The sequence below is a fragment of the Artemia franciscana genome, chromosome 15 (genome assembly GCF_032884065.1).
Source record: "Artemia franciscana chromosome 15, ASM3288406v1, whole genome shotgun sequence".
Lineage (NCBI taxonomy): Eukaryota > Metazoa > Arthropoda > Branchiopoda > Anostraca > Artemiidae > Artemia > Artemia franciscana.
In genome coordinates, this window is record NC_088877.1 from 40,576,936 (window position 1) to 40,603,609 (window position 26,674).

General features: G+C 34.1%; 1 protein-coding gene across 1 annotated transcript in view; it reads right to left on the reverse strand.

Moving 5' to 3' along the window:
• Nucleotides 1-26,674, reverse strand: part of LOC136036474 (uncharacterized) — a 41,958-nt gene that overhangs the window by 3,656 nt on the left and 11,628 nt on the right. The window contains exons 4-6 of the mRNA XM_065718734.1: nucleotides 21,275-22,454; nucleotides 15,984-16,093; nucleotides 14,263-14,418 (exon numbers count right to left, since the gene is read on the reverse strand). Of these exons, the coding sequence (XP_065574806.1) occupies nucleotides 14,263-14,418; nucleotides 15,984-16,093; nucleotides 21,275-22,142 (1,134 nt within the window). The 5' untranslated portion in view covers nucleotides 22,143-22,454. The remainder of the gene's footprint in view (nucleotides 1-14,262; nucleotides 14,419-15,983; nucleotides 16,094-21,274; nucleotides 22,455-26,674) is intronic.

Below are 26,674 nucleotides of genomic sequence, written 5' to 3' on the forward strand. Positions count from 1 at the left end.
AAAAGAGATCATCGCATAAATTTCGAAGAAGACTAGCTTGATTAGAAACAAGAAGTGCTAAAGTCCTTTTTAAGAGTTAAAAGTGATCAAAGGGCAACTAGTCCCCCCAGGTCCTCTTTTCCCAAAATGCATCAATACAAATTATGAGATAGCCATTTTATTAAAAATAGTACAAAGATCATATAACAAGGTCTTCAGTGTCGAAAAAAAACCAGAGCAATGGAGGGAAGGGTTGTAAGTCATGCCCCAGGGCATTTAATATTTTTGTGGAAGTGGTGGTTGTATAAGCTTTACAGGAGGCTTTTTGATTCGAAATTAAATGTTGTAGTTCCCTTTTTAAGAGTCAAAAGTGATAGAAGCCAATTAATCTCCTTTCACCCGAATTCCTCCTTTCTCTAAACACATCTGGTTGAAAACTTTGAGATAGCCATTGAAAATAAGTTCAATGAACATATAGCAGTGCCCCCAGGATTGACAAAACCCTTGCGGCTCAGGAGCAAGGGTTTTAAGTTTATACTCCGGGGCTACATGCAGTTTTATGGTATGGGTGTTCGTATAAACCTTGGGCAGGGCTGATTTGACTAGAACAATTGGACGTTTTATTGCCCTGTATAAGCATTGAAAGTGATTGAAAGGCAATGAGCCCCACCTCCCACTCATCATTTCCCAAAACATATCGAATCAAAATTTTGAGACAACTATGATGTTCAAAATTGTTGAAAGGTTCAGTAACTATGCCTTTGGGGATGTCGAAACCCTCACAGCTATCAAGACATGGAGTGTAAGCTAGAAAATTTGCTCAATGTTTACATATGATACATGTTATTGAGAAATGTGGGCCTGTTTGATCTTTCCTTTCCAAAAAGACAAAAGCATTCACGTGACTTTCAGAAAATATAAGGAAAACTTTGAACAACAATAATACACGCTATGTGCATACGGGTTGTCAAAAGAGCATAACTCAAGAATGCCTAAGTATATTAATTTGGAAGTAACAGGAAATGATAAGCACGATGATCAATTGACCAAAAAGAGAGAAATGTAGGCATGTTTGATCTTTTCTTTCCAAAAAGACAAAAGCATCACGTGACTTTCAGAGAACATCAAGAAAAATTTTGAACAACAATAATACACGCTATATGTATACGGGTTGTCAAAAGAGCGTAACTCAAGAATGCCTAAGAATATTAATTTGGAAGTTACAAGAAATGATAAGCACGATGATCAATTGACCAAAGAGCCAACGTCTACATTCTATTACAACTACAACTACCAATGCTTTTACTGATAAATTTAATGCTACTACTACAAATACTCCTGCTCACTAAAACTACTGCTTCTCAAACAAGAACTACAAAGGCTGTGGATATCGAAATAAACACTCCAGGGAGTGTTGAGGGGAAACTTGAATTAAATCAAAACATACAATCTGCATACCGTTGATTCGGGCGTATCATCAGTATTTCTGGAACAGTTTACTGTATCAAGAGAAAACCTTGGAGCATCATGGGTGGGATATTCAACTGACCAAAAGGCAACGTGCACCTACTACTGTTGCCATTACAGTTACTCTTACTACTAATAATACATTATTACAAATTGCCGAAGATCGTCCTTTTCAGCCAACCGTCTTCAGCTAAACAGAAAGCAGGTCATCAACGGTATGGGTGGGAGGATTTCGTAAAGAAAGATGTAAAGGAAATGGGAATTTCCAGGGAAGGTTTAAAGACGGAGGCCTTGTGTGGATTAGGGTGGAAGAGGAGCGTGCGTAGCTGTATTGGCCTCAGGTGGATTGGTAGCAGTAGTAGTAGTACTGCTGCAGCTGTTCCTAGTATTACCACTCTTACTATGATAATGGTACAATTAAGGCTATGAGAAAATGCTAAGTGGAAATTTCAGGCTAGGAAAAAATTTGACAGAATATTAAGGTTAAAAGTTTAAATAAATCAAAACATACTTGTGGCATGCATGGCTAAAACGAGCACATTAGCAATATTTTTGGAACGATTTACCGTTTCAATAAGACACTTCTGGAGCATCATGGGTGGGATGTTTAACTGACTGAAAGGCATCATGTATCAGCTATTACTGCTATTAATATTGCTGCTACTTCTACCACTACTGCTAGGACACTAATGCAATTAAGGGGATTTGACAGAATATTGAGGTGGAATTTGAACAAAATCGAAACACGCTGTGTGCATGCATATTGATAAAAAAGCGTATCTGATGGAAATATTTGAGTCTTAAATTGGAACTTCCCCGAGATTACTTTTAGGGTAAGATCAATTCACAAAAAGGTAACATGTGCATCCCCACTACTAACAACGGTACTTTTACTGTTATCTACTACAGTAACTAAACTACTCTCGCTACCACTTCCATTGCAACAACTTATACACCTCAGAGTATTTAAGTAAAAAATATTAACTATTATGGAGTCCAAAGGGCACATCAGCAATATTTCTCGAAGGACTTATCATAACAAAATGAACATTTCGGGGCATTATGAAGCGGATATTCAACTGACCAGAAGGCAACACATACATGCTACTACTACTGTTAATACCACTACAATTACTAATATTTCTAATTCTATGGCTATTGTAAAAACTAAGGGTATGAAGGGGAAATTTTAAAGGCAAGATGAATTGAATCAGAACACGCCGTTTGTTTGCAGGTTGTCAAATGGGCATATCAGCAATGTCTTAGGAACAGTTTTGTATGTGAAGTTGAAACCAAGAGTGCATTTTGTGGGGGATTTCGACCTTACCAAAAGGAAATATTTGAATCCTAATGCTATTGCTTTTATTTATCCTGCTACTACTGCTACAACTACTACTACTACTACTAGAACCACCATGCCTTCTGAAGACATGAGTGTAATTTGCAATTTACTGAATACATACCAATGAATGTGCATTGTCAGTTCTTATATACGTATGCTGATATTTATTTTTTTAAGTCTTAGGGTAATAGTTTTCATCAATTAAAGTGAAAAAGGTAAAACATTTAAAATGTTTTATATAAATGTTTCATTTAAAGTCTTGAGAAGGTATGGGGGTTGTCAGTCCTACTCATGTTAACTTCTCCTTGTTTTGAGTTACTATAGCTGGTGAGACAAAGATATTTCCTGAAAAGATCTTTTTTGTATGCGATGCAATAACTTTGCGGTTGTTAAAATAATATGCATTTTTATGGTCTAGTTTTTACAATAATTTTGATTGTCTATTGAAAGTAACTCAAATCACAGCTGGTAAAAGACTATAAAGTGTTACAGGTTAGTTTGATGTTGTCAGGCTACGTACGAACTTTCGACACCTAAATCAATATTCTTGCATTTTAGACTTGGCTTTTGTACTTTCAGTAAAACACTACTTTTCTATAATCCTACAAAAATAGCGACAAATCTATGGCTTTCTCCTGTTTTGAATAAAATAAATAAATAAAATTGGGAAACACCATCAGTTATTTTATTTGCACTATTTTTGTCGATATATATTACATAGGCTGTGAAGCAATAATTTTTGTTCGTTTTGAGTCTCAGCTTCGCTCTTCACTACCCTCAGAAAAATTTATTTGCTAAAATAAATAGTTGTATAAAAACAAAATCAAATTGTAGGGAATCACGGCCTTAAGGAGTGAACAAACCTAAGAAGGAACTAGGGAATAAAGCTGTTCTCGTCGTAATGTTTTTGGTATTTTACTTTTATTTATTAAATTAAAATCCAAACCCGTGTGGGTTATTTCTGATTGAAGTATAAAGGACTGCAAAAGGAAAATATCTTTTGCCCTCTAGTTCCATATCAGGACTATTCATACCTAAAAACCGGGAAGAGTCTTCTTTTAGTAATTAGAAGAATACTAAGGTAGAAAAACTATACAAAGTTTTCATTGACATTATTGCATTGACTTGTGAAACAAAGCAAAAAGAAGTGGATACTAAAACTTTTCGCTTATAAAAGTTCAAGCCTAACTAGTTGTTATGGCACTTGGTATTTACCAAGTGACATATAGCGATCGCAATTTCTGTCGGTCTGTCCCAATTTTGCTAGTTTGGGCACTTCCAGATAAGATAGAACGATGAAATTTGGCAAGTGTATCAGAGACCAGACCAGACTACATTAGAAATAGTTGTTTCCCCGATTCGACAATCTGGGCGGGGGAGGGGGCGATGGTTGGGGGACGGTTAATTCGGAAAAAAACAAAAAAATGAGGTATTTTTAACTTACGAACGGGTTATCGGATCTTATTGAAATTTGATATTTAGAAGGACCCCGGGTGTCAGAGCTGATTTTAAATCCCTTGGGGGGAATCGGAGAAGGAAACCGGAAATCTTGCAAAACACTTACGAGTGGAGAGATCGTAATGAAACTTGGTGGGAAAAAGCTCTAGGCTCTTCCGACCCCCTTCACAAGTACCATATGAGCTCTTAGTTCTTATTTTTTTTTTTACCTGAAATGTTGATCACACTTTATTTGCTTTTTACACGATTGGCGTGAATACTGGATGAATGCCCTCAAGGTAATACCCAAAACTTGCATAAATGCTTTAATGACAGTAAATATGCATTAAACATGGATTTATATCTAGGAATTTTTGCTACTAATCGAATTAGATACTCTTACATTATACGATCAGAATTAAATAATAAAAGTAATATTGTCAGAAGTAAAAGAAAATAAAGATTTAATTGATACGTAATAAGGTCTGAAACGCTAAGTTGACAAATTTAACAAAATAGAATGATTAATCTCTCGAAGATCTACTTGTAGACAAGTCAATTGTCTCATAGATTGAAGTACAAACTTAAAATAATTGAAATAATAAACATATTAATGTATAGCTTAGATATTTAGCTATTCAATGATTTAAACAATAAGATACGTTAAGCTTATTTTTTCCACCTTATAATATACAAAAATAAGCAGAGTTATAAAGAAAAATCATCTTCTAAATAAAAACAGACAAATAGAATAATAGATAATACCAAATAAATCCAAACAGCAGAGGTGAATAATGTTAAATGACAGAAAATGAAGTAAATGGTTTTTAAACCATTTACGTAACCATTAAGTAAATTTTTTTCCCAAAAGCATTACAAATCAATTGGATCCTCTATTAGGGATTAGGGTGGAAGAGGAGCGTGCGTAGCTGTATTGGCCTCAGGTGGATTGGTAGCAGTAGTAGTAGTACTGCTGCAGCTGTTCCTAGTATTACCACTCTTACTATGATAATGGTACAATTAAGGCTATGAGAAAATGCTAAGTGGAAATTTCAGGCTAGGAAAAAATTTGACAGAATATTAAGGTTACAAGTTTTAAATAAATCAAAACATACTTGTGGCATGCATGGCTAAAACGAGCACATTAGCAATATTTTTGGAACGATTTACCGTTTCAATAAGACACTTCTGGAGCATCGTGGGTGGGATGTTTAACTGACTGAAAGGCATCATGTATCAGCTATTACTGCTATTAATATTGCTGCTACTTCTACCACTACTGCTAGGACACTAATGCAATTAAGGGGATTTGACAGAATATTGAGGTGGAATTTGAACAAAATCGAAACACACTGTGTGCATGCATATTGATAAAAAAGCGTATCTGATGGAAAGATTTGAGTCTTAAATTGGAACTTCCCGAGATTACTTTTAGGGTAAGATCAATTCACAAAAAGGTAACATGTGCATCCCCACTACTAACAACGGTACTTTTACTGATATCTACTACAGTAACTAAACTACTCTCGCTACCACTTCCATTGCAACAACTTATACACCTCAGAGTATTTAAGTAAAAAATATTAACTATTATGGAGTCCAAAGGGCACATCAGCAATATTTCTCGAAGGACTTATCATAACAAAATGAACATTTCGGGGCATTATGAAGCGGATATTCAACTGACCAGAAGGCAACACATACATGCTACTACTACTGTTAATACCACTACAATTACTAATATTTCTAATTCTATGGCTATTGTAAAAACTAAGGGTATGAAGGGGAAATTTTAGAGGCAAGATAAATTGAATCAGAACACGCCGTTTGTTTGCAGGTTGTCAAATGGGCACATCAGCAATGTCTTAGGAACAGTTTTTTTTATGTGAAGTTGAAACCAAGACGGGTTTCAGATCCGGGTTATCGGATCTTAATGAAATTTGATATTTAGAAGGATCCCGGGTGTCAGAGCTGATTTTAAATCCCTTGGGGGGAATCGGAGAAGGAAACCGGAAATCTTGCAAAACACTTAGAGTGGAGAGATCGTAATGAAACTTGGTGGGAAAAAGCTCTAGGCTCTTCCGACCCCCTTCACAAGTACCATATGAGCTCTTAGTTCTTATTTTTTTTTACCTGAAATGTTGATCACACTTTATTTGCTTTTTACACGATTGGCGTGAATACTTGATGAATGCCCTAAAGGTAATACCAAAAACCTGCATAAATGTCATAAACATAAATATGCATAAATGTCATAAAACCTGTCATAAATGCTTTAATGACAGTAAATATGCATTAAACATGGATTTATATCTAGGAATTTTTGCTACTAATCGAATTAGATACTCTTACATTATACGATCAGAATTAAATAATAAAAGTAATATTGTCAGAAGTAAAAGAAAATAAAGATTTAATTGATACGCAATAAGCTCTGAAACGCTAAGTTGACAAATTTAACAAAACAGAATGATTAATCTCTCGAAGATCTACTTGTAGACAAGTCAATTATCTCATAGATTGAAGTACAAACTTAAAATAATTGAAATATAAACATATTGTAAACATATTATAAAAATATAAACATATTAATGTATAGCGTAGATATTTAGCAATTCAATGATTTAAACAATAAGATACGTTAAGCTTATTTTTTGCCACCTTATAACATACAAAAATAAGCAGAGTAGAGAAAGAAATATAAAGAAAAATCATCTTCTAAATAAAAACAGACAAATAGAATAATAGATAATACCAAATAAATCCAAACAGCAGAGGTGAATAATGTTAAATGACAGAAAATGAAGTAAATGGTTTTTAAACCATTTACGTAACCATTAAGTAAAGTTTTTTCCCAAAAGCATTACAAATCAATTGGATCCTCTACATATAAAGGGTAAGGAAGGCAATATCATTTCAAAATAAAACTTATTTATTATTGTTATTTATTTTTTATTCATTATTATTTTTAATTATTCATTATTATTCATATTATTATTTATTATTCATTTAATGCAGCAGGGTTCTGACGACAAACTTCAGTAAACGACAAAACCCCTATCGAACCCTTAACTGCTCAGTTTTCAACAGCAAATCCAAAAGTGGTGGAATATAAAGCGCGTGAGGCAGAGCTAGGGCAATATATAGTTTAGTAAGTACACACTTACTATAACTATACTTCAATGCAGCCAATTTGGCAGAACTGGTGCGGAAACCTGATATGGCATGTCAACAGTAAGAATACGGGTACTACGCTTATCTGGATCATACACAAGGCCAAGTTATTTCATTGAAGAAGAGTATAATAGATTTACAATAACAGATAAAGAAGACATAGCTTTAATATTAAGTCCTAAAAGCTTATAACCAGAAATAAAAGAGTCAAAGTTTGTCTGTAAAGCAGAAAGACTCAAACTGATAATCATCTGCATAGGAAATCTAACTGAAATCACAAAGGTCACTACAAAATCTCCATTAATTGTCCCAGTCACAGTGGTCGTAAGAATGCTAAACCTAGTAGGAATTAAAACAGAGCCTTTCCTGAGTCCTCGAATAAGACAAATAGGCCCAGTTCAAACACCTTTTCCAAGTTTTTCCCTAATGCAACTAGGACTTCACAAATATGAAGGCAACCGACAATATCGTGCATAACTCCAAAATCAAGCAGTCAAAACAGTTCAAAATCAAGAGTCATAAAACAATTTTTGACTGGACTATGGAATTCAATGCTGCTTGTATATCCACACAGAACAAATATACATGATTTCCCAAATTTTCAGCATTACTAAGGGGAAGTTTCAGTAATTGATGTGCAAATGCACAATTCAGATGCTTACGAAAACTAAACTGCTAATGATCTAGCACACATTTACGTATCACTTTAGGCAGGATAAGACTTTCTAGAACCTTGCTTAAAATACTAGAAACAGAGATGGGGTGGTAACTACTACAAAAATTTACATTTTTAACTCTTTTTAAATGTTCGTTATTGCGCCAGAGCCAAATGAATTATGTACTTGACCTGAATCAATATATATATATATATATATATATATATATATATATATATATATATATATATATATATATATATATATATAAATGTATTGTCCGTCTGTTACATTATCGTTATTACCGTTACACGAGCTCCAAAAATTGGGGCTCTTTTTAAATTTTATTAAATTGCTTAAAATGTAAGAAACTGGTGATAGCACAAATATTTCAATATATTTTGACAATGGATTAAAGCAATTCGAAAACCTTAAAACAGAAAACCAAAAGTTTGGAGTTTGGTAGAAATTGTTGAAGTTTAGAATGCTTGCTGCTCAAAGAAAATTTGTCAAAGTGTCAATTAACGTCAAAAAGAAATTATTATTAAATTGCTTAAAATGTAAAAAACTGGTGATTGCACAAATATTTCTATATATTTTGACAATGGATTAAAGCAATTCGAAAACCTTAAAACAGAAAACCAAACCAATCCAAAAATTACATAGCGTTGCGGGGACCCAGAACACAAGGGACAATGAGAATCCATATATACAAGCCTGCCACGTGCCATGCTGGGGCCCGCGGGGACCGGTAGCAAAGCCGCCGGGACCCTGCACTGTCTGCGGTTAGAACAAAAGGGACAATGAGAAACCATATATACAAGCCTGCCGCGTGCCATGCTGGGGCCCACCGCTAGGACCCAGCTAGTATATATATATATATATATATATATATATATATATATATATATATATATATATATATATATATACTAGCTGTTGGGGTGGCGCTTCGCGCCACCCCAACACCTAGTTGGTGGGGGCGCTTCGCGCCCCCCCCAAGCCCCCCCGCGCGCGTAAGTCGTTACGCGCCATAATAGTTACGCGCCATTGTAGTTGTGTCCCTATGTCCCACCTGTGAATATAGATATATATATATATATATGGTTTTAACTACGTAAAACTTGCGAATATACAACATTCTTTGCTGTCCCATTGTCTTTGCATATAAATAGATTGTCAGGTTATCCCCCTGTTTCCCCCGGTGTCCCCGTTGTAGTTGTGTCCCTGTGTCCCGGTCGTCATTTATATTCCCTGTGTCCCGGGTCCCGGTCATCATTTGTATCCCGGTGTCCCGGTCTGTATATACATTCGTTTTTTAGTTTTGTTTTTCTCCTTTATTTTTTTCCTTTTTTTTTCTTTTTTAGCTTATTTAGATTTTTAGATTTTTTAGTTTTTTTTATTAGTTTTTAGTTTTTATTTCTTTTTAGTTTTTTTGTCCCGGTCGTCATTTATATCCCCCTGTTTCCCCCGGTGTCCCCGTTGTAGTTGTGTCCCTGTGTCCCGGTCGTTATTTATATTCCCTGTGTCCCGGTCGTCATTTGTATCCCGGTGTACCGGTCTGTATATACATTCGTTTTTTAGTTTTGTTTTTCTCCTTTATTTTTTTCCTTTTTTTTTCTTTTTTAGTTTATTTAGATTTTTAGATTTTTTAGTTTTTTTATTAGTTTTTAGTTTTTTTTTCTTTTTAGTTTTTTTGTAGTTTTTACCTTCTTTTTAGTTTTGTTAATTTTTTTTTTTACTTGTGTCCTGGTCGTCATTTATACTCCCTGTGTCCCGGTGCTTTGTTGATTGCTAATCGAACATTCCTTTTGTCCTGGTCGCTTTCTCTTTGAGTGTCGTCATTTATTTTTTTCTTTTTTAGTTCTTTTAGTTTTTACCTTTTTTAGTTTTTTTTTAGTTTTTAGTTTTTTTAGTTTTTTACCTTTTTTTAGTTTTTTTAGTTTTTTAGCTTTTTTATTTTTTTTATTAGTTTTTAGTTTTTTTGTAGTTTTTGCCTTTTTTTTTAGTTTTTTGTCCTGGTCGCTTTCTCTTTGAGTGTCGTCATTTATTAGTTTTTTCCTTTTTTTTTTTAGTTTTTTATTGGTTTTTACCTTTATTTTAGCTTATTTTTCAGTTTTTTCCTTTTTTTTAGTTTTTTTTTATTTTTTATTTTTTTTAGTTTTTTACCTTTTTTTAGTTTTTTTAGTTTTTTTAGTTTTTTAGCTTTTTTACTTTTTTTATTAGTTTTTAGTTTTTTTTTGTAGTTTTTGCCTTTTTTTAGTTTTTTCAGTTTTTTTTTTAGTTTTTTATTGGTTTTTACCTTTATAGTTTTTTTAGTTTTTTAGCTTTTTTATTTTTTTTATTAGTTTTTAGTTTTTTTTGTAGTTTTTGCCTTTTTTTAGTTTTTTCAGTTTTGACGTCACCTAATCCAGTTTTTTCAGGTGACGTCACCTGACACATCCATCCACACATCCATCCACACATCCACAGACAGACAACTTATTTTTATATATATAGAAGATATAGATATATATATATATATATATATATATATATATATATATATAATTTGTCTGTGTGTGTGTGTGTGTCGAGTGAAGTCATGTTTGTGTGTCGACTGACGTCATGTTTGTCGACTGACGTCATTTTAAGGATTGAGCTGTATGCGTCAAGAAGTTGTTTGTCGGCTGACGTCATGTTTGTCAACTGATGAAATTACATACCGGGAAACCGGGACACAAATGACGATCGGGACATAGGGAATCCGGGAACCTCAAAGAGAAATTACAGACTGGGACACCCGGACACAAATCACGACCGGGACACAGGGAATATAAATGACGACCGGGACCGGGACACAGGGATTGTTCGAATAGACATTACAGACTGGGACACCGGGACACAAATGACGACCGGGACACAGGGACACAGGGAATATAAATGACGACCGGGACACTCAAAGAGAAATTACAAACTGGGACACCGGGACACAGGGAATATAAATGACGACCGGGGCACAGGGACACGTCATTAGAATAATGAGGTATATGCTGCATGTTGAAGAGTCAGTAAACCTGACAATCTATTTATCTGCACAGACAATGGGACAGCGAAGAATGTTGTATATTCGCATGTTTTACGTAGTTAAAAACATATATGTATATCTATCTCTATTCACAGGTGGGACACAGGGACACAACTACAATGGCGCGTAACTAATATGGCGCGTAACGACTTACACGCGCGGGGGGGGGGCTTGGGGGGGGGGCGAAGCGCCCCACCAACTAGGTGTTGGGGCGTAACGACTTACACGTGCGGGGGGGCTTGGGATGGCGCGAAGCGCCACCCAAACAGCTAGTATATATATATATATATATATATATATATATATATATATATATATATATATATATATATATATATATATATATATATATATATAATATATATATATGTATTTTAAAAATAAGTGTCAGATGCTGAATCAGTAGTGCAGTTGCCTTTTGAAGGTGGTGGGGCGTGATATCAAGGAAAATGCTAAGTTTATGCTTTAGAGGGCCAAGCCTACTTTCTAAGAAGGCATCATCTTCAGTTTCTAAATTTGAATCAGATGAGCCAAACGCAACAGAATAATGTCAAAAGTATTGCTCTTAAAGAATACCAACATTCGCTTTACTCCAACCGCTCTGAATAACCCAATACTTTTTCCACAACAAGTTTGGGCTTTTAAGAGCCTCAGCAGTGGCACGCTCAGCTTCCCCAGGCTTATGGTCACTGACACACTCGGTATATACGTCTTTTCGTCTTTCTGAAAAGCAAACCAGATCTTGCCTTATCACAATCACACCAAATGGGATACCACATTTTTGAATATAGCATAAACAATTTCAAGACTATCAAGACAAATACTATCGCTTAATTCAAGAAGTATAAACTGACAGTACTTTAATTGTCATTAGTATATCATCTAGTCTACCTTGATAGAGAATCTCATCAACCTTTTACCACTCTGTCTAATAGTAATGTGGGGGATTTATCCTAGCAATAGGCAAATAACGAATTTAAATGAGATGCTGAGGTGATTGCAGAATGTTTGCTCCGAATCCACTGCAACATTCGAAGCAAGAATAAAATTAGGGACAACGTAATCTACAATCCTTTTCAATTTCTGTTAGCGAACATATCAAGGTTTTATTCTTGGGTAGTTTCAGTAGTCTTTTTTACTAAGTTATGTACGATTTACTGGCAGTGTTTGTCTTTTGCTACATTAATCGGGAGAATTATACCTTTTAGAGCTCCATGATGGTGTATGTTTTTCGCTCATTTTCTACGAACTTTTCATACTTTTCTGCATTTTCAAACTTGGCGCGCGCTAAGTGCTAAAATCGCCTCACTTCACATACATATCTTTTTCATTAACGATTAAGTTCCTGTGTTTTCAGTATATTAAGACCTATCCGGTTGTTTAATTTCTATGAAATTAACTCAAATAATGGGTTTAGACCCTCATAAAACTATTAAAGCCAATATTTGAGAAAGAAATAATAAATGTAGTTTTATGATTAAATATGTATTTATATTCATTCCTAAAAGTCTAAGCAGTTCCTAATTTAATGTCGGTATACAAAAGTTAATGTTTCTAGTGTTACGTTTCTAGTACACCGTAATGACGTTCTGGTCATTAGAAGGCCTAGATGGGATTATTTCTACACGTGTTTGGGGTAGTTTCCGTTCGTTTTAAGTGTGACTTGATTATTTGTTACAATTTCTGTTTGTTTAGGGTCTCACTTTTTAAAATTATTATTTATTATAAGCTAGGATCTTTAATTACCTTTATTTTTGCTTGTTATTTGTTAATTGTAAGTTTTTACTTATCTTTGAAAAACTGCTTTTGTGGGGAAAGTATTTTAAAAATGGTTTCTATTTGTCTATTTGCTATTACTTTTTTATTGTTCAAAAAAGAAATATTCATAAAGCTTTTCTAGATTTTTCACTATAAAATACATGATATCGGGTTGATATCCATATTTGGGAAATTTTTTTTAGTAGTAGTAATACAGAAAAACTTTGAATGGATAGATACAGAGAGAGGCATTCAAATAAACATATGATTAATCTTAAAAGAAATTAGACTTCCTAAGTTTTTCATTACGGGGCAAACTTCAAGTGGGTTATTCTAAAATTGTTACGAACAGGGGGAAATACAACCGCAAAGCCCTTTCACAAAATTATTCTTGCTTTTGCGATCACTCGGTTTTATATCTTTCTGGATTGTATCCTGTTTTAAAAAGAAAATATTTAAAGGCTCTCAAGGCATCTTATTTTGGTTTCCTCCGTTTTTTGTCGTATCTTCCTCCCTGGTACAAGAACAGTGATATGGTAACAAACTTCGGGGCTCCAGATTTATTAAATAAACTTAAAGTGCTACACCAGAAACTATCCGACTCGATACATTTTACTATTAACCTTTTTCATGATCTTCTAAAATGTTTTCTACAGTAATTTAATGTGTTATCAGAAGTTTTTTTTTCTGTGTGTTTGTTTTTATACTCCGCTGTTTCAAGTGGGTCACAAATAAATTATTATTAATTCCTGTAAGGATTTCAATCTGTATGATTTGAGAGCTAAAGTGAGACAGTTGCACCTTCTACATCTTCACTTTGCACCAGTTGTGACAGTTGCACCAGCTAAAGTGAGACAGTTGCACCTTCTACATCTTCACTTTGCACCAGTTGTGACAGTTGAGAAAGTTGCACCAGCTAAAGTGAGATAGTTGCACCTTCTACATCTTCACTTTGCACCAGTTGTGACAGTTGCACCAGCTAAAGTGAGACAGTTGCACCTTCTACATCTTCACTTTGCACCAGTTGTGACAGTTGCACCAGCTAAAGTGAGATAGTTGCACCTTCTACATCTTCACTTTGCACCAGTTGTGACAGTTGACACAGTTGCAGCAGCTAAAGTGAGACAGTTGCACCTTCTACATCTTCACTTTGCACCAGTTGTGACAGTTGAGACAGTTGCACCAGCTAAAGTGAGACGGTTGCACCTTCTATATCTTCACTTTGCACCAGTTGTGACAGTTGAGACAGTTACACCAGCTAAAGTGAGACAGTTGCACCTTCTACATCTTCACTTTGCACAAAATCTAAAACCCAAAACCTAAAAAATGGTTACATAAAATTAAAGTTAAAAAATTAAAAAAAAATGGGAAATAAAAATTACCTTCAAGTTGAGGACACGCAGTCTTTTTAATTCCGGAAGGAGTTTAGACAAACCCAAGTCAGTAACTTTGTCGCAAAAACTCAAATTCAATTCTTCTATAGATCGCTTGAATGATTCCGGTTGAGCTGCAAGGTTCACAAGACCACAGTCGGTAATCTAGAATTAGAATAAAATTCAAGAAATTCGAACATCATAAATACAATTACATATAAAACCTGTCAAGATTAAATTGCAGAAAAATGGAAAGTACGTGTAAGAGTAGATAAGAAGAGTTTATTGTTCTTTACACAGTAAAATATAGGGTATTTATACCCTATATACTTTGAACAAAACTCATATAATTTGAACATAACTCATATACCTATATATTTTGAACAAAACTGCATTCATATTTCTGTTTCAGAGGTTTGGAATTTATTTTATAACTGAGGGCTAAAGACCGACAGAATACAATAAACAATTCAAAAGATGATATTTTATCATCATTTATCATTATAAAATCTGACAAATAAATTCTATACATTGAAGTATATAGTGATCAAGTTCCTTTTTATGCCTTTTGCTATTTGTCAGAACAACACATCCTACAAAAGGTTTTGACACTATAGAAGTGAAAGAAGAATTATTTTGTGAAGAAGGATTAAAGACATTACTTAAAGACTTAAAACAGTAATGCCTCAGGCACTGTTAATCTGGTAAATGAGTCTTTCGGATATGGTGGTTACGAAGCTACAGATAAATAACCGAACATAGTGAAAGTAAGTTTTTTTTTTTTGAAAAAAGGAAGGTACATAGAAATTTTAGAAAACTTCAACTAAACCCCTATATAGAAAAGATGATACGAGCAAATGTGGTAATTATAGAGGCATTCTGGTTTCTGTTACAAGTAAATTGCTTAGAATGATGATGCTATTGGGATTAAAAATACTGTGATAAAGCTTTAAGAGAAAAAGAGCGTAGTTTTAGGAAAAGGGAGGATGGGTCGGCCGAGTTTCCATTTATATTAATGATCGAGAAGTGTATGTGTTATCAGGCCTCTTTAGTCCTCAGTTTTTATATTATGAGCGAGCGTTTAACCGAAGATTGTCCTTTTTGGCCAACCGTCTGGGGCTACACGGAAGGCAGGTCGTCCTTGTCTGGGTTGGGAGGATGTCATAAATAAAGATTTAAAGGAAATGGGAACTTCCTGGGAGGGTGTAAAGAGGGAGGCTTTAAATAGATTAGGTTGGAGGAGGAGCGTGCGTAGCTGTGTTGGCCTCAGGCGGCTTGGTGCTGAAGTGAGTTATTATTAGTAGTAGTAGTAGTTTAACTCAGCCAGCAGAAGATCTTTAAAGAAGGTTCTATCCCTGTATGGTGTACCAAATAAAAACATTAAAGTGATAACATTAACTTGATGTCAAAAAATAAAATTGCAAAGGTTAATGTAGGGCACTGGGTTTAGAGGCTAATTTGAATTGATTTGGAGCTCAGCAGCGATACGTTCTACCCCCTATTTATATAGATAATTTTGATGAACTTTATCCGAAAGAACACAGCAAAAGCTATAGGGAAGCACGGAACCAAATGAAAAAGTTGAACTCTCCTAGACTTAAGTTATACTGAGGATTTGAGTGGTCTAAATGAATGTTGAGCAAAACAATAGATTTTCGGACCATTTGAGAGTCTATGTAATCATATAAATATTGCATTATGTATCAACGCAAAGAGAGAGAATTGCAAACCTGAGAGCAGTGTCTTAAAGAAAGTTTCTTTAAAGAACAGGAAGTAAATGCTGACTCCAAAGATGCATCGGTCACTTTAATGCAGTAATTGAGGTCTAACTCAGTCAGCCCTGCAAAGTGAAGAAAATAAAATAAAAAATAAAATAAAAAACACAGCAACAAAGACAGTCATACAACAACAATTAAAGCTGATTTTTTTTTTTTTTTTTACAGGAGAAATTGCTTACAAACATGCAGAGTAAATTGTAATTTGAAAAAAAAGGTTCCAACGATGTTCAGTGCTGCAAATTCGAAGAAAGAGGGGCTGTGCAGCTTCAACACAATATGCCACCCTCAAAATTTAGATATCTTTACAGGTTACCCAACAATTTCCTATTTTCTTCGACAAATCTTTTCTTCCGATTTCTTTCCTTGTTCTTTTGCTAGTTTGAATTTTGTCCTAATTCTTTAAGAACAACTCCTGGGTTCTCAATTAGTACAATGAGAAGCTTCTTTAAAAGAACTAAAAACTTTAACGTGAAGAGCGATGTGTTGGAGAGGAGGCAACCCCCCTCGAATACGTAATAATTTTTGTTCATTTTAAGTTTTGATATTTTCCCTTTACATAGAAAACTTTTTTTCGATTTTTTTGCACAAAAACAAACACAGTCCAGACTGTGTGAAAAAGTACACTTGCTCACATAGAAAAAACATATTATCGTTTTTATATAGATTTGGTACAAAAACAAGCTAACTAATTGGCTAACTGATTGGGCGAAAAGACTAAACCCTGGTTACGTACAGAAAGTATGTATGTCCAAGGTAAAAAAAGAAGCTAATTCTCAAATAGAAAAGCCTGAGTCACAACAAAAATACGATAAGTCCTGATTCAGAAAAAACAACAACAAAAAATCCAATGAGTGGCACCTTAAAAAACCAGTTGAAAAAACAAGGACTGTCTTGGTATAAAAAGCACAACTAGTCAGCTACAATTGACTAAAAAGTAAACATTTGGTACGAATATAAGCTATTACTCAAAGGACAAACAGCTTATATCCAATGTGAGCGGTTTCAATTACGCAGTGGAGATAAGCATAGGCCTCACTTTAAAAAAATAAATTAATGCTTCAGTTCCGACTCAGGCCAAAAAGGGGCTAAGTCTAAGCTATAACAGATTTGGTCCCTTCAGATTACCCGGTAATCACGGAGAAGTTTGGAAGTTTAGGCATAAGTGTATACCCTCTTATACTTCTGATACACTCACACCACTAACGCAAAGATCCTACACCCCTCCTCCATTTTGAATAACATGTAACTATACACAAATGTACATGATTTTATCAAGCCTCAAATGAATAAACGTAGCAAATGAAACATTCGAGTAATTTTTTATATTAATTACATTAATTGTTAGGGTTTCTCTTTAGCAATGAATCCGTCATCACGCAGCATTAATGCCATGGAAACTAGAAAGCTTAATATTTAGTTCTTAAATAGTTTTAAACTGACAAGCTGGCTAATAATTTCATCGAAAAAAAAATATAACTCAATTCTTTCTTTGAACATTAGAACTGTTATGAAACAACCGTTTCTATCTAAGCTATAAAAATATTTTTCTATAAAAATACAAGAGGGACAAACTTCATTAATAGTATTACTAGTACAAGATGTTATAGCATGGACAATATATTTGATTTACCGGATTTTGTTCTCTTTATTACATTTATAATGTTTACCGGTGTTTGTTTTTTTTTTACAAACAAACTACACGAATTCCTATGGATGGTAATGCAAATCCATTTAAAACTGACTTGTTTTTAATCCTACTAGAATATGTTTGGATGAGATATTTCAATAATTATTTGGATTTAAAATGTGACGAGATTATTAGGATATCAAAAGAATATTTGCCCAATCAAATTGATTCTGGAACCCAGTCAGGGTGCATGTCAAGAAGAGTTCTTTTTAAATTTAAATATTAAAATTTCTGTTGAATGTTTTTTTAGAATATATAAAATTGTAAATGACTTCGATTTTGAAACGATTAATTTACCGTTCCCAGTTCTTTTTAAATTTAAATATTAAAATTTCTGTTGAATGTTGTTTTAGAATATATAAAATTGTAAATGACTTCGATTTTGAAACGATTAATTTACCGTTCCACGTTCTTTTTAAATTTAAATATTAAAATTTCTGTTGAATGTTTTTTTAGAATATATAAAATTGTAAATGACTTCGATTTTGAAACGATTAATTTACCGTTCCCAGTTCTTTTTAAATTTAAATATTAAAATTTCTGTTGAATGTTGTTTTAGAATATATAAAATTGTAAATGACTTCGATTTTGAAACGATTAATTTACCGTTCCCAGAAATTGATAAAATCTCAAAAATCAAATGCAAATCTCATCAAAAATCAAATAAAAAAAAAATCATTAAAAAATCTCATCTTCTGGCTTTTTACTCACAATTACTTAGGTCTGCAAGAATATGCAGTAATTTTTGAACTGATTCTAAAAATAGATGTCAAATTTTCAGCTACGAAAATAGCTCAACAACTCTAAAAAATTAGTTTTCAATATGATGAAATTTTAAATTAATAAACAAAAATAGCGCGAGGAATTTTTTCTAATTTCTCTTTGTTTTTCCGATTTTCGTTCTATGATACAAATAGCATAGAATACTGTATCCATGTCAGTGTTTGGATGGTAGAGTGGTCCAATTCTAATTCTACTTGATTTCATGGTCTTTTTTGCCTTTCTGACGAATTTCGTAATTGCGTCCTATAATTCGATTAAGAAATTTCCAACGATGTTCCTTTTAATCGGTCATAACTCGGCCGTCCTGGCCAAGTGGGTTGGTGCGCTGGATTCGGGATCCTTTGTCTGAGAGGACACGGGTTCGAATCCCAGTGTACCCAATTCTTCGGTTTGGGATGGGGGTCATTGGTGTGACCCTGTAAGCTTAGCCAGAGTCGACCCAGCTCTAATTGGGTACCTGGAGAAATCTGGGAAAGGTAAACAGGAAGGGTGTGCGAAAGCACAGGATGGCTGGCCCCCAACCCCCCCCATTGCACTTCCTGGCTGAAGGGCCAAGAAACGGAGATCAGCACCGCTGGTAAGGACTGTTAAGTCTAATGCCGTATCCTTTACCTTTTTTTTTACCTTTATAAGAATATTCATCACTGATTGCGCTGAAACTCAGAATCAATCCTCTACCTGCAACATTCTCAGTTCTTTCCATACCACATATTACTCACACCTTAAAATTGTAGAGAAAGTTTTATCGAAGAAAATCTACGAACTTCATTTCTGCTCAAATTTAGGCTTTAATGTCACTCTTTACTTTTCTTTGAAAAAATTATTGTTGAATACAGTATTCTTTTACCTCAGTTTGACATTTCACTAATCATTTTAGCATGAGACTAGCAACCCTGTTTAAGAACTATAATATTGGATTGCAATTTAAATTACAGGCAAAATTTAAATGTTCAGTAAAAAAAAGTCGTTGTAAAACCAGTAATCAGTAAAACCAGTCGTTGGTGAGTCAGTATTTTTTTTTTAGCAAAGACTTATTGAGATAATTTTCAAGGAATTTGAAAAAACAATACTTTTGGATCATTTTCAGGTGACATGTCCTCATTCTAAGTATCTACTTTTAATTAGGGTTTCTAGTATCTACGTATCTAAAAATATCTACTTTTAATTAGGGTTGCCTGGACCAAGAACCTCCGGACAATTGACAGGCAATTCGAAAATGATGGTGCTTCTTCGAGCCCCATCTAAGACAGGCTATTTTTTTTTTCATTCGGAAAGCCCCTTCTAGATGAAGCACAAAAAAAATTTTTGGTTCCTAATGGATAAGAGAGATATTTTTTAATTTCTTATTTAGCAAGCCTATGGATGAAACACACCCCCTTTCCCAATAGCAAACACTGTATATAAACAATGGGAACTTGCATTGCTTGGACTTGTTACTCCTAAGAATGGGATGATCAGGGGGTCATGTCAACCACAGAGGCATAGTTATTAGACCTTTAACCAAGTTGGAAAAAAACTGTTATCTCCAAATTTCGATAAAAAATCTATCCTCCAAACGCTTTCGACTCTTAAAATGTGAACTACAACTATATTCATTTTCATTAAAATAAACCCTCTTTGAAGTTTCAGTGACAATTCCTTCAATATGAAGTATCCAGAAAAAAAATAATATATTGAAGTCTTACTACTCTTTTCATAGGCGGCACTATTGCAATACATATGATACTTAGATTTTCTTTTCTGGCGTTGGAATACCAAGATTTAAAGATATAGGTTTTAAGCCCATCTTTTTTGGGTCCCAAACTAAAATAATGTTGGTAAGTTATGGTTTTCCTTTCCATAAGTCTAATATTCTAAACATCATGTGGTTTCGGAACTTTCTTTCATGCTGCAAAGAAAAACTTGTTTTTGTGGACCTCTTTCATGTCCGTTCCCGCAGAAATCATCTTTTATCAATTTGCTCTAGAGACTCGACAAATTAATGATTTAAGCTTTACAAGAGCCAAAAAGGGATTCCAGTCTGGGTCTTTCGTATGAAATAGATAAAAAGTTTTTGTTGATGTTCAATAGGACTAGTTTGTGCAAAGGAAGCTTGATTAGAGACAAAACCTTTTTTTTTACCTATTATAGGCCTTCATAAACATTATTCCTGCCTTAATAAAATATGATCAATCTTGTGGGCTAAAGAAAAGTCCTTGAAGTTTCAGGCCAATCAAAACTAAACGTAACAATCTTTTCCAATTAAACCATTTGTCTTTTAACGATGGAAATTGTCCCTGCTCGTGAGCCTGTGCGAGTTATGTTATCTTTAAAGGCCCATATATTCGATGTTTTAACTATTCTGAGAAAAACGAGTATCAGTAAATGTTGGCCTAATGCCATGGGAAGCAAAGGGGTAAACAGGGAAGGGAACTCAGCTGCCAAGGGATGCTAACAGTTTCAATTCAAATCAAATATACCCGTTGCAGATGTTTCTACAACAATTTTTTTTTAATACGATATGTCCAGAAAAAAGGGTAACTAACACTTGGCTCTTTACTCAGTTATTACCTATGTTTTGACTTTAACTGGTAAGATAATGGTTTTGTAGCTCTTATCTCTTTTCCGAATTTAGATAGATGATCATAGAAAAAAACCAATAGCTTCATTGGTCAGGGTAGAAGGCAATCGACGTGACTTTACCATGAATGTTTCTTCGGTAAGACAGACAAAAAACCTGCATATGATCTGCATTCACTTCGGCTAAACTACAATAAAAAATGAATATACGTACTTTTCAAATGGCTAAGCGGAGGTCTGGAGGCGTCAATTTCTACATCTTTGAGTCCAGTTAAGGCATCGTCGCCTATATTACAGTTTTCCACTCTAAGAACAACCAAATTGACCAAATTAGTAGTTATTTCTCTAAACAAGTGTTCATCCAAAGGACACGACGATAAACTAAGAAATGTCAATTTTTGGAGTCGTGAGGCAATAAATCTCAGGCACTCCTTGGCATTGTCAATAGCAGGTTTGGGAATTAGGTAATCGAGGTCCTCTTTTTGGTACCTAAAACATGAGTGTCGATCAGACATGCCAAAGTCTATGTCTAAATGTGTCAACTGTATATCCCGTGGCGTGTCTAACAATCTTTGTAAAATTGTCGGCTTTGGAAAATTGCTGAGATAATCGTAGAAATCAAAACGTGCTATTTCAAGAGTTTTAAGTTCCTTTAGGTATATTAAAGACTCTAACCCACAGGAATTGGATAAGCTACCACAGATACGGAGCGTTATTAATTTTTCCAGGTGACGACAGAGCAAGTTGAAATGTTCATTAGAAACATGATTGATATTCATACTTAGATGAACTATTCCGGTTTGATGAGTAGTGATAGCGTTGATTATAGCGTCATCCACACCATTGAACAGTATATTCAATGACGTTAGTCGCAAATCTGGTACTTTTAGCAAACCAACCAACTGGTCTCCGCTTATACACCTTTGACCAACTTCAACTGAAACGATGGTGGCAAATTTCGGTTCAACTATCCGTCGCACTAGGTTGTATTCGGGTCTAGGTGACATTCGACCTTCTAGGTCATTTTCAGGTATGTAATCACCGCACTTCACAGACAGAGAAAGGTGAACTAATTTCGGCATGAAATTAGTCAATTTTATTAGTGATTTATCAGTGGAATAAGGACTATCCTTATTTGAAAAATTGTTAATTTCAAAATGAGTTACGCTTGCTAAATTTATTAAATCACAAAATGAATCCGTGTCACCATCAGCAGAATCACACCGATCCACAGTGAGGCTTATTAAGGAAGTACAGGAACAAAGAAAACTCTCAATTTGTCTTTCATTTATTTTACACTTGTAGAACTTTAGATGATTCACGTGATCTGAAAAAAGCTTCCAAAAGTCCAATACTTGTTCCCATTCTATTTCTGAAGTGTCCAGACCAAAGTCCTGCACACAAAAAAAAAAAAATTAGACAAGATAGGACACTCAAGATGTAAAACATCTAACAGAGGAGACTCGATTCAAAACAGTCCCAACAAATCACGATTAGCAAGAATTGACAATAACATAGAAAACTCAAATTTTCTTCCATTTATTATAATTAGTAGAATCTAAAATGATTGACCTGACGTTATAAGTCCTTTCAGTGATCCAAAACTTATACTTTTCGGCTCCTGAAATCCTGAAAACAAAATCATAGCTAAGTCACATTTTTAGCCTACAGGAACACAATGAGTCAATATGAAAATGTTTGGTAAAGATCAGAATTAGCCAGACTCTGTCACAATTTTCAAAAAAACCATTTTTTTAAGCAATAACTTCATAAACAATGAAGTTTGAAAAATATAAACATTACTACGAACCCATCGATGTAACTGGCTATATTCTAGCTTTGCAGAATACCTGTTGATAGGCAATCCTTGTTTCACATTGGTGACATATTTTATTGACATAAAATTTTGATATAATGATATGATAAAATATTCAAATTAATCATTGATTAATCAAATCTATTAACAAATGAACTAAAATCCTTTTTATACAATCCTAATGAGGGGGTTATGTCAGATTTGCCTCTCACTCAAAAGGACTATCTGACTTGGCTTTTTCTACAATTAGCCATGGCTTGATGCCCACAAGGAATTTTGATGCTTATTCAGAATATATCAAATTAATAAGCTAAATGATACCTATCGAAAGTTGCAAGCTTAAGAAAATTTGCTCAACTTTTGACAGAGAGGGGAAACATCCCCAAAAGATCAAGTGATCTTAATGAAAATCATACCATCATATTCAGCATTTCAGAGAACCAAGCTGTAGAAGTTTAAAGCTCCCATCTATATAAAAACGTGGAATTTGGCATTCTTTTGTCAGAAGCAAAATCATGGATGCACGTTTTTTTTTCCCAAGAGTGATCGTATAGAATCAGTTATCTACTCTTAAAAATCGGGAGAGGGCTCATTTGATCAGGAATCAAAATTCTATTGCCCTTTTTAAATAAAGAACGATATTGAAAGGCAGCTAGCCCAGTCCCACGCCAATTTTTTCCACAGTCATCTGATCAAAATTATTACATAGCCGTTATGTTCACTAAAGTCGAAAATCTAATAACTATGTATTTGAGGATGACTTTACCCCCAAAGCCCACGGGAGAAGGGACAAAAGTTGTTGCTTATTGTCTGCACATAGTATTGGCTATTATGAAGTATGCAGGTCCTTTTCAGGCGGGGGGGGGCTGGATTTCCCGGCATTATTAAAAACGATCGGAAATTAAATAAAAACACAAAATTTTCAACTGTAACTAAAGAAAAACATGATAATTTAAATTGAACAGAAAATAATACGACTATGAAGGTAGTTAACCCTCCTCAATACCTCACTCTTCACACAGAAGTTTTTTGAATTTTTAAATAAGGTTATTATTCTATTTAAAAGCCCCGTGTGTTTTTGAGTAATTCTTAAATGATTGGATCAAAAAGTCAAACTTCAATAGTAAAAACCGAGGTATTGCGGAGGGGGCAACCCCCTCATATTCGTAATGATTTCAGTTCATTTTTAGTTTTAATGTCACTCCTTACTTTAATTTAAAAAAACCGTTTTTTTTTAATATTAGTAAAGATCATGTTTAGCCACAATCCGTTCCAATTTTCAGAAACACACAATTGAGAGATGATCATAAAGTTAACAGTATTGAAGTTAAAAAAAAAAAAAATGACTATGAATCTACCTTTATAATTGACTACATCCCTAACTTTACAGAATATCTGTCGAAAAGCAGCTCTTTTAATTTATTAAATAAAAAAAAACTAATTTTTTTTAAGCTGAGAGTAAGGAGCGACATTAAAACTTAAAACGAACAGAAATTACTCCGTATATGAAATGGGTTGTCCCCTCCGCAATCCCTCGCTCTTTGCGCTAAAGTTTTTAATTGTTTTAAAAAGTAGAATTGTGGCAGAGTCAAACTTTAGCGTAAAGAGCGAGGGATTGCGGAGGGGACAACCCATTTCATATACGGAGTATTTTCTGTTCGTTTTAAGTTTTAATGTCGCTCCTTACTTTCAACTAAAAAAATTAGTTTTTTTTATTTAATTTCTGAACGTTTTTGAATTAATGCATGTTTGGTTTTGGCTCTCCGCACATAAATTATTAAAATGAAATTTGTATATTAATTCTTTTTTTGGCTAAATGGCTTTCTCTTAGTTTTGATCAGACGATTTTGAGAAATAAGGGGTGGAGAAGGAGGCCTAGTTGCCCTCCAATTTTTCGGTTACTTAAAAAGGCAACTAGAACTTTTAATTTTTAACGAACGTTTTTATTAGTAAAAAATATACGTAACTTAAGAATTAACTTACGTAACAAACTTTCATAATCTTATATTTTTATTATGTATACGAGGGGGTTTTTACCCTCGTTAATACCTCGCTCTTTACACTAAATCGTATGTTTTGTCCCAATTCTTTAAGAATGACCCCTGAATCAGAAAGGCCGTAGAATAAATAGTTGAAATTACTAAAAATACTTTAGCATAAAGAGAGAGGTATATATCTCCTCCTAAATACCTCGCTCTTTATGATAAAGTATTTTTAGAACCCTTCATATGCGTAATAATCTCTGTTCGTTTTAAGTTTAAATGCTACTCCTTCTTTTCATTTGAAAAAACTTTTCATGTTTATTTTTCATTGTTTTCTTATAGTAATGCTAGAAAATTCTGCGCCCTTTTCATTGAATTTTTCTTCCCCCATGACAGATTCCTCCAAGGAAAGATCCTCCAACATAGCCCCCTCCCCTCAGCCCCACCCCCAACAAAATAAAATCCCCCTGAAAACGTCTGTACATTTCCCAATAACCATTACTATATGTAAACACTGGTCAAAGTTTGTAACTTGCAGCCCCTCCCCCAGGGATTGTGGGGGAGTAAGTCATCCCCAAGGACATAGTTATTATGGTTTTCGACTATGTTGAACAAAATGGCTATCTCAAAATTTTGATCCATTGACTTTGGGAAAAAATGAGCTTGGGAGGGGGCCTAGATGCCCTCCAATTTTTTTGGTCATTTAAAAAGGACACTAGAACTTTTCATTTCCGTTAGAATGAGCCCTCTTGCGACATTCTAGGACCACTTGGTCGATACGATGACCCCTGAAAAAAAAAAATAAACACGCACCCGTGATTTGTCTTCTGGCAAAAAATACAAAATTCCACATTTTTGTAGATAGGAGCTTGAAACTTCTACAGTAGGGTTCTCTGATACGCTGAATCTGATGGTGTCATTTTCGTTAAGATTCTACGACTTTTAGGGGGTGTTTCCCCCTATTTTCTTAAATAAGGCATTTTCTCAGGCTCGTAACTTTTGATGGGTAAGACTAAACTTGATGAAACTTATATATTTAAAATCAGCTTTAAAATGCGATTCTTTTCATGCAGCTATTGATATCAAAACTCAATTTTTTAGAGTGTTGGTTACTATTGAGCCGGGTCGCTCCTTACTACAGTTCGTTACCGCGAACTGTTTGATACTGATTATATATATATATATATACATATATATATATATATATATATATATATATATATATATATATATATATATATATATATATATATATATATATATATATATATATATATATATATATATATATATATATACTAACATTTATTCCTTAACGTCTTAGATTCTTAAATTTAAATGTGTGCCTTTCAAACAGGTATGTCTGATCTTGGCTCAAGGAATCGGGCTGTCTCCATTAAAAGCTCTAAGAAATATCTTTTAATTTAGCTTTTCACGTCTTTACAACGAAATTATGCAAATTACGAAGGAAAGTACGTTTCTATTAGGACTGTCTAAAATAACCTCTCAGTTTGATTCAATCACAGTCTTTTCTTCAAAAAAGAAAATAATCCAATAAGTGAAAACTAGTCCCTCCAAGGCTAATTAATATTGACATGCATTAAATCAAAGCTCATTACCAATGACACCTGATATCCCCCAAATTGTATCAAACAGTTCGTGGTAACGAACTGTAGTAAGGAGCGACCCGGCTCAATAGTAACCAAAACCCTAAAAAACGGAATTTTGTTAGCAATAGCTACATCTAAAGAATCCCATTTTAATGCTGATTTTAAATATATAAGTTTCATCAAGTTTAGTCTTGCCCATCAAAAGT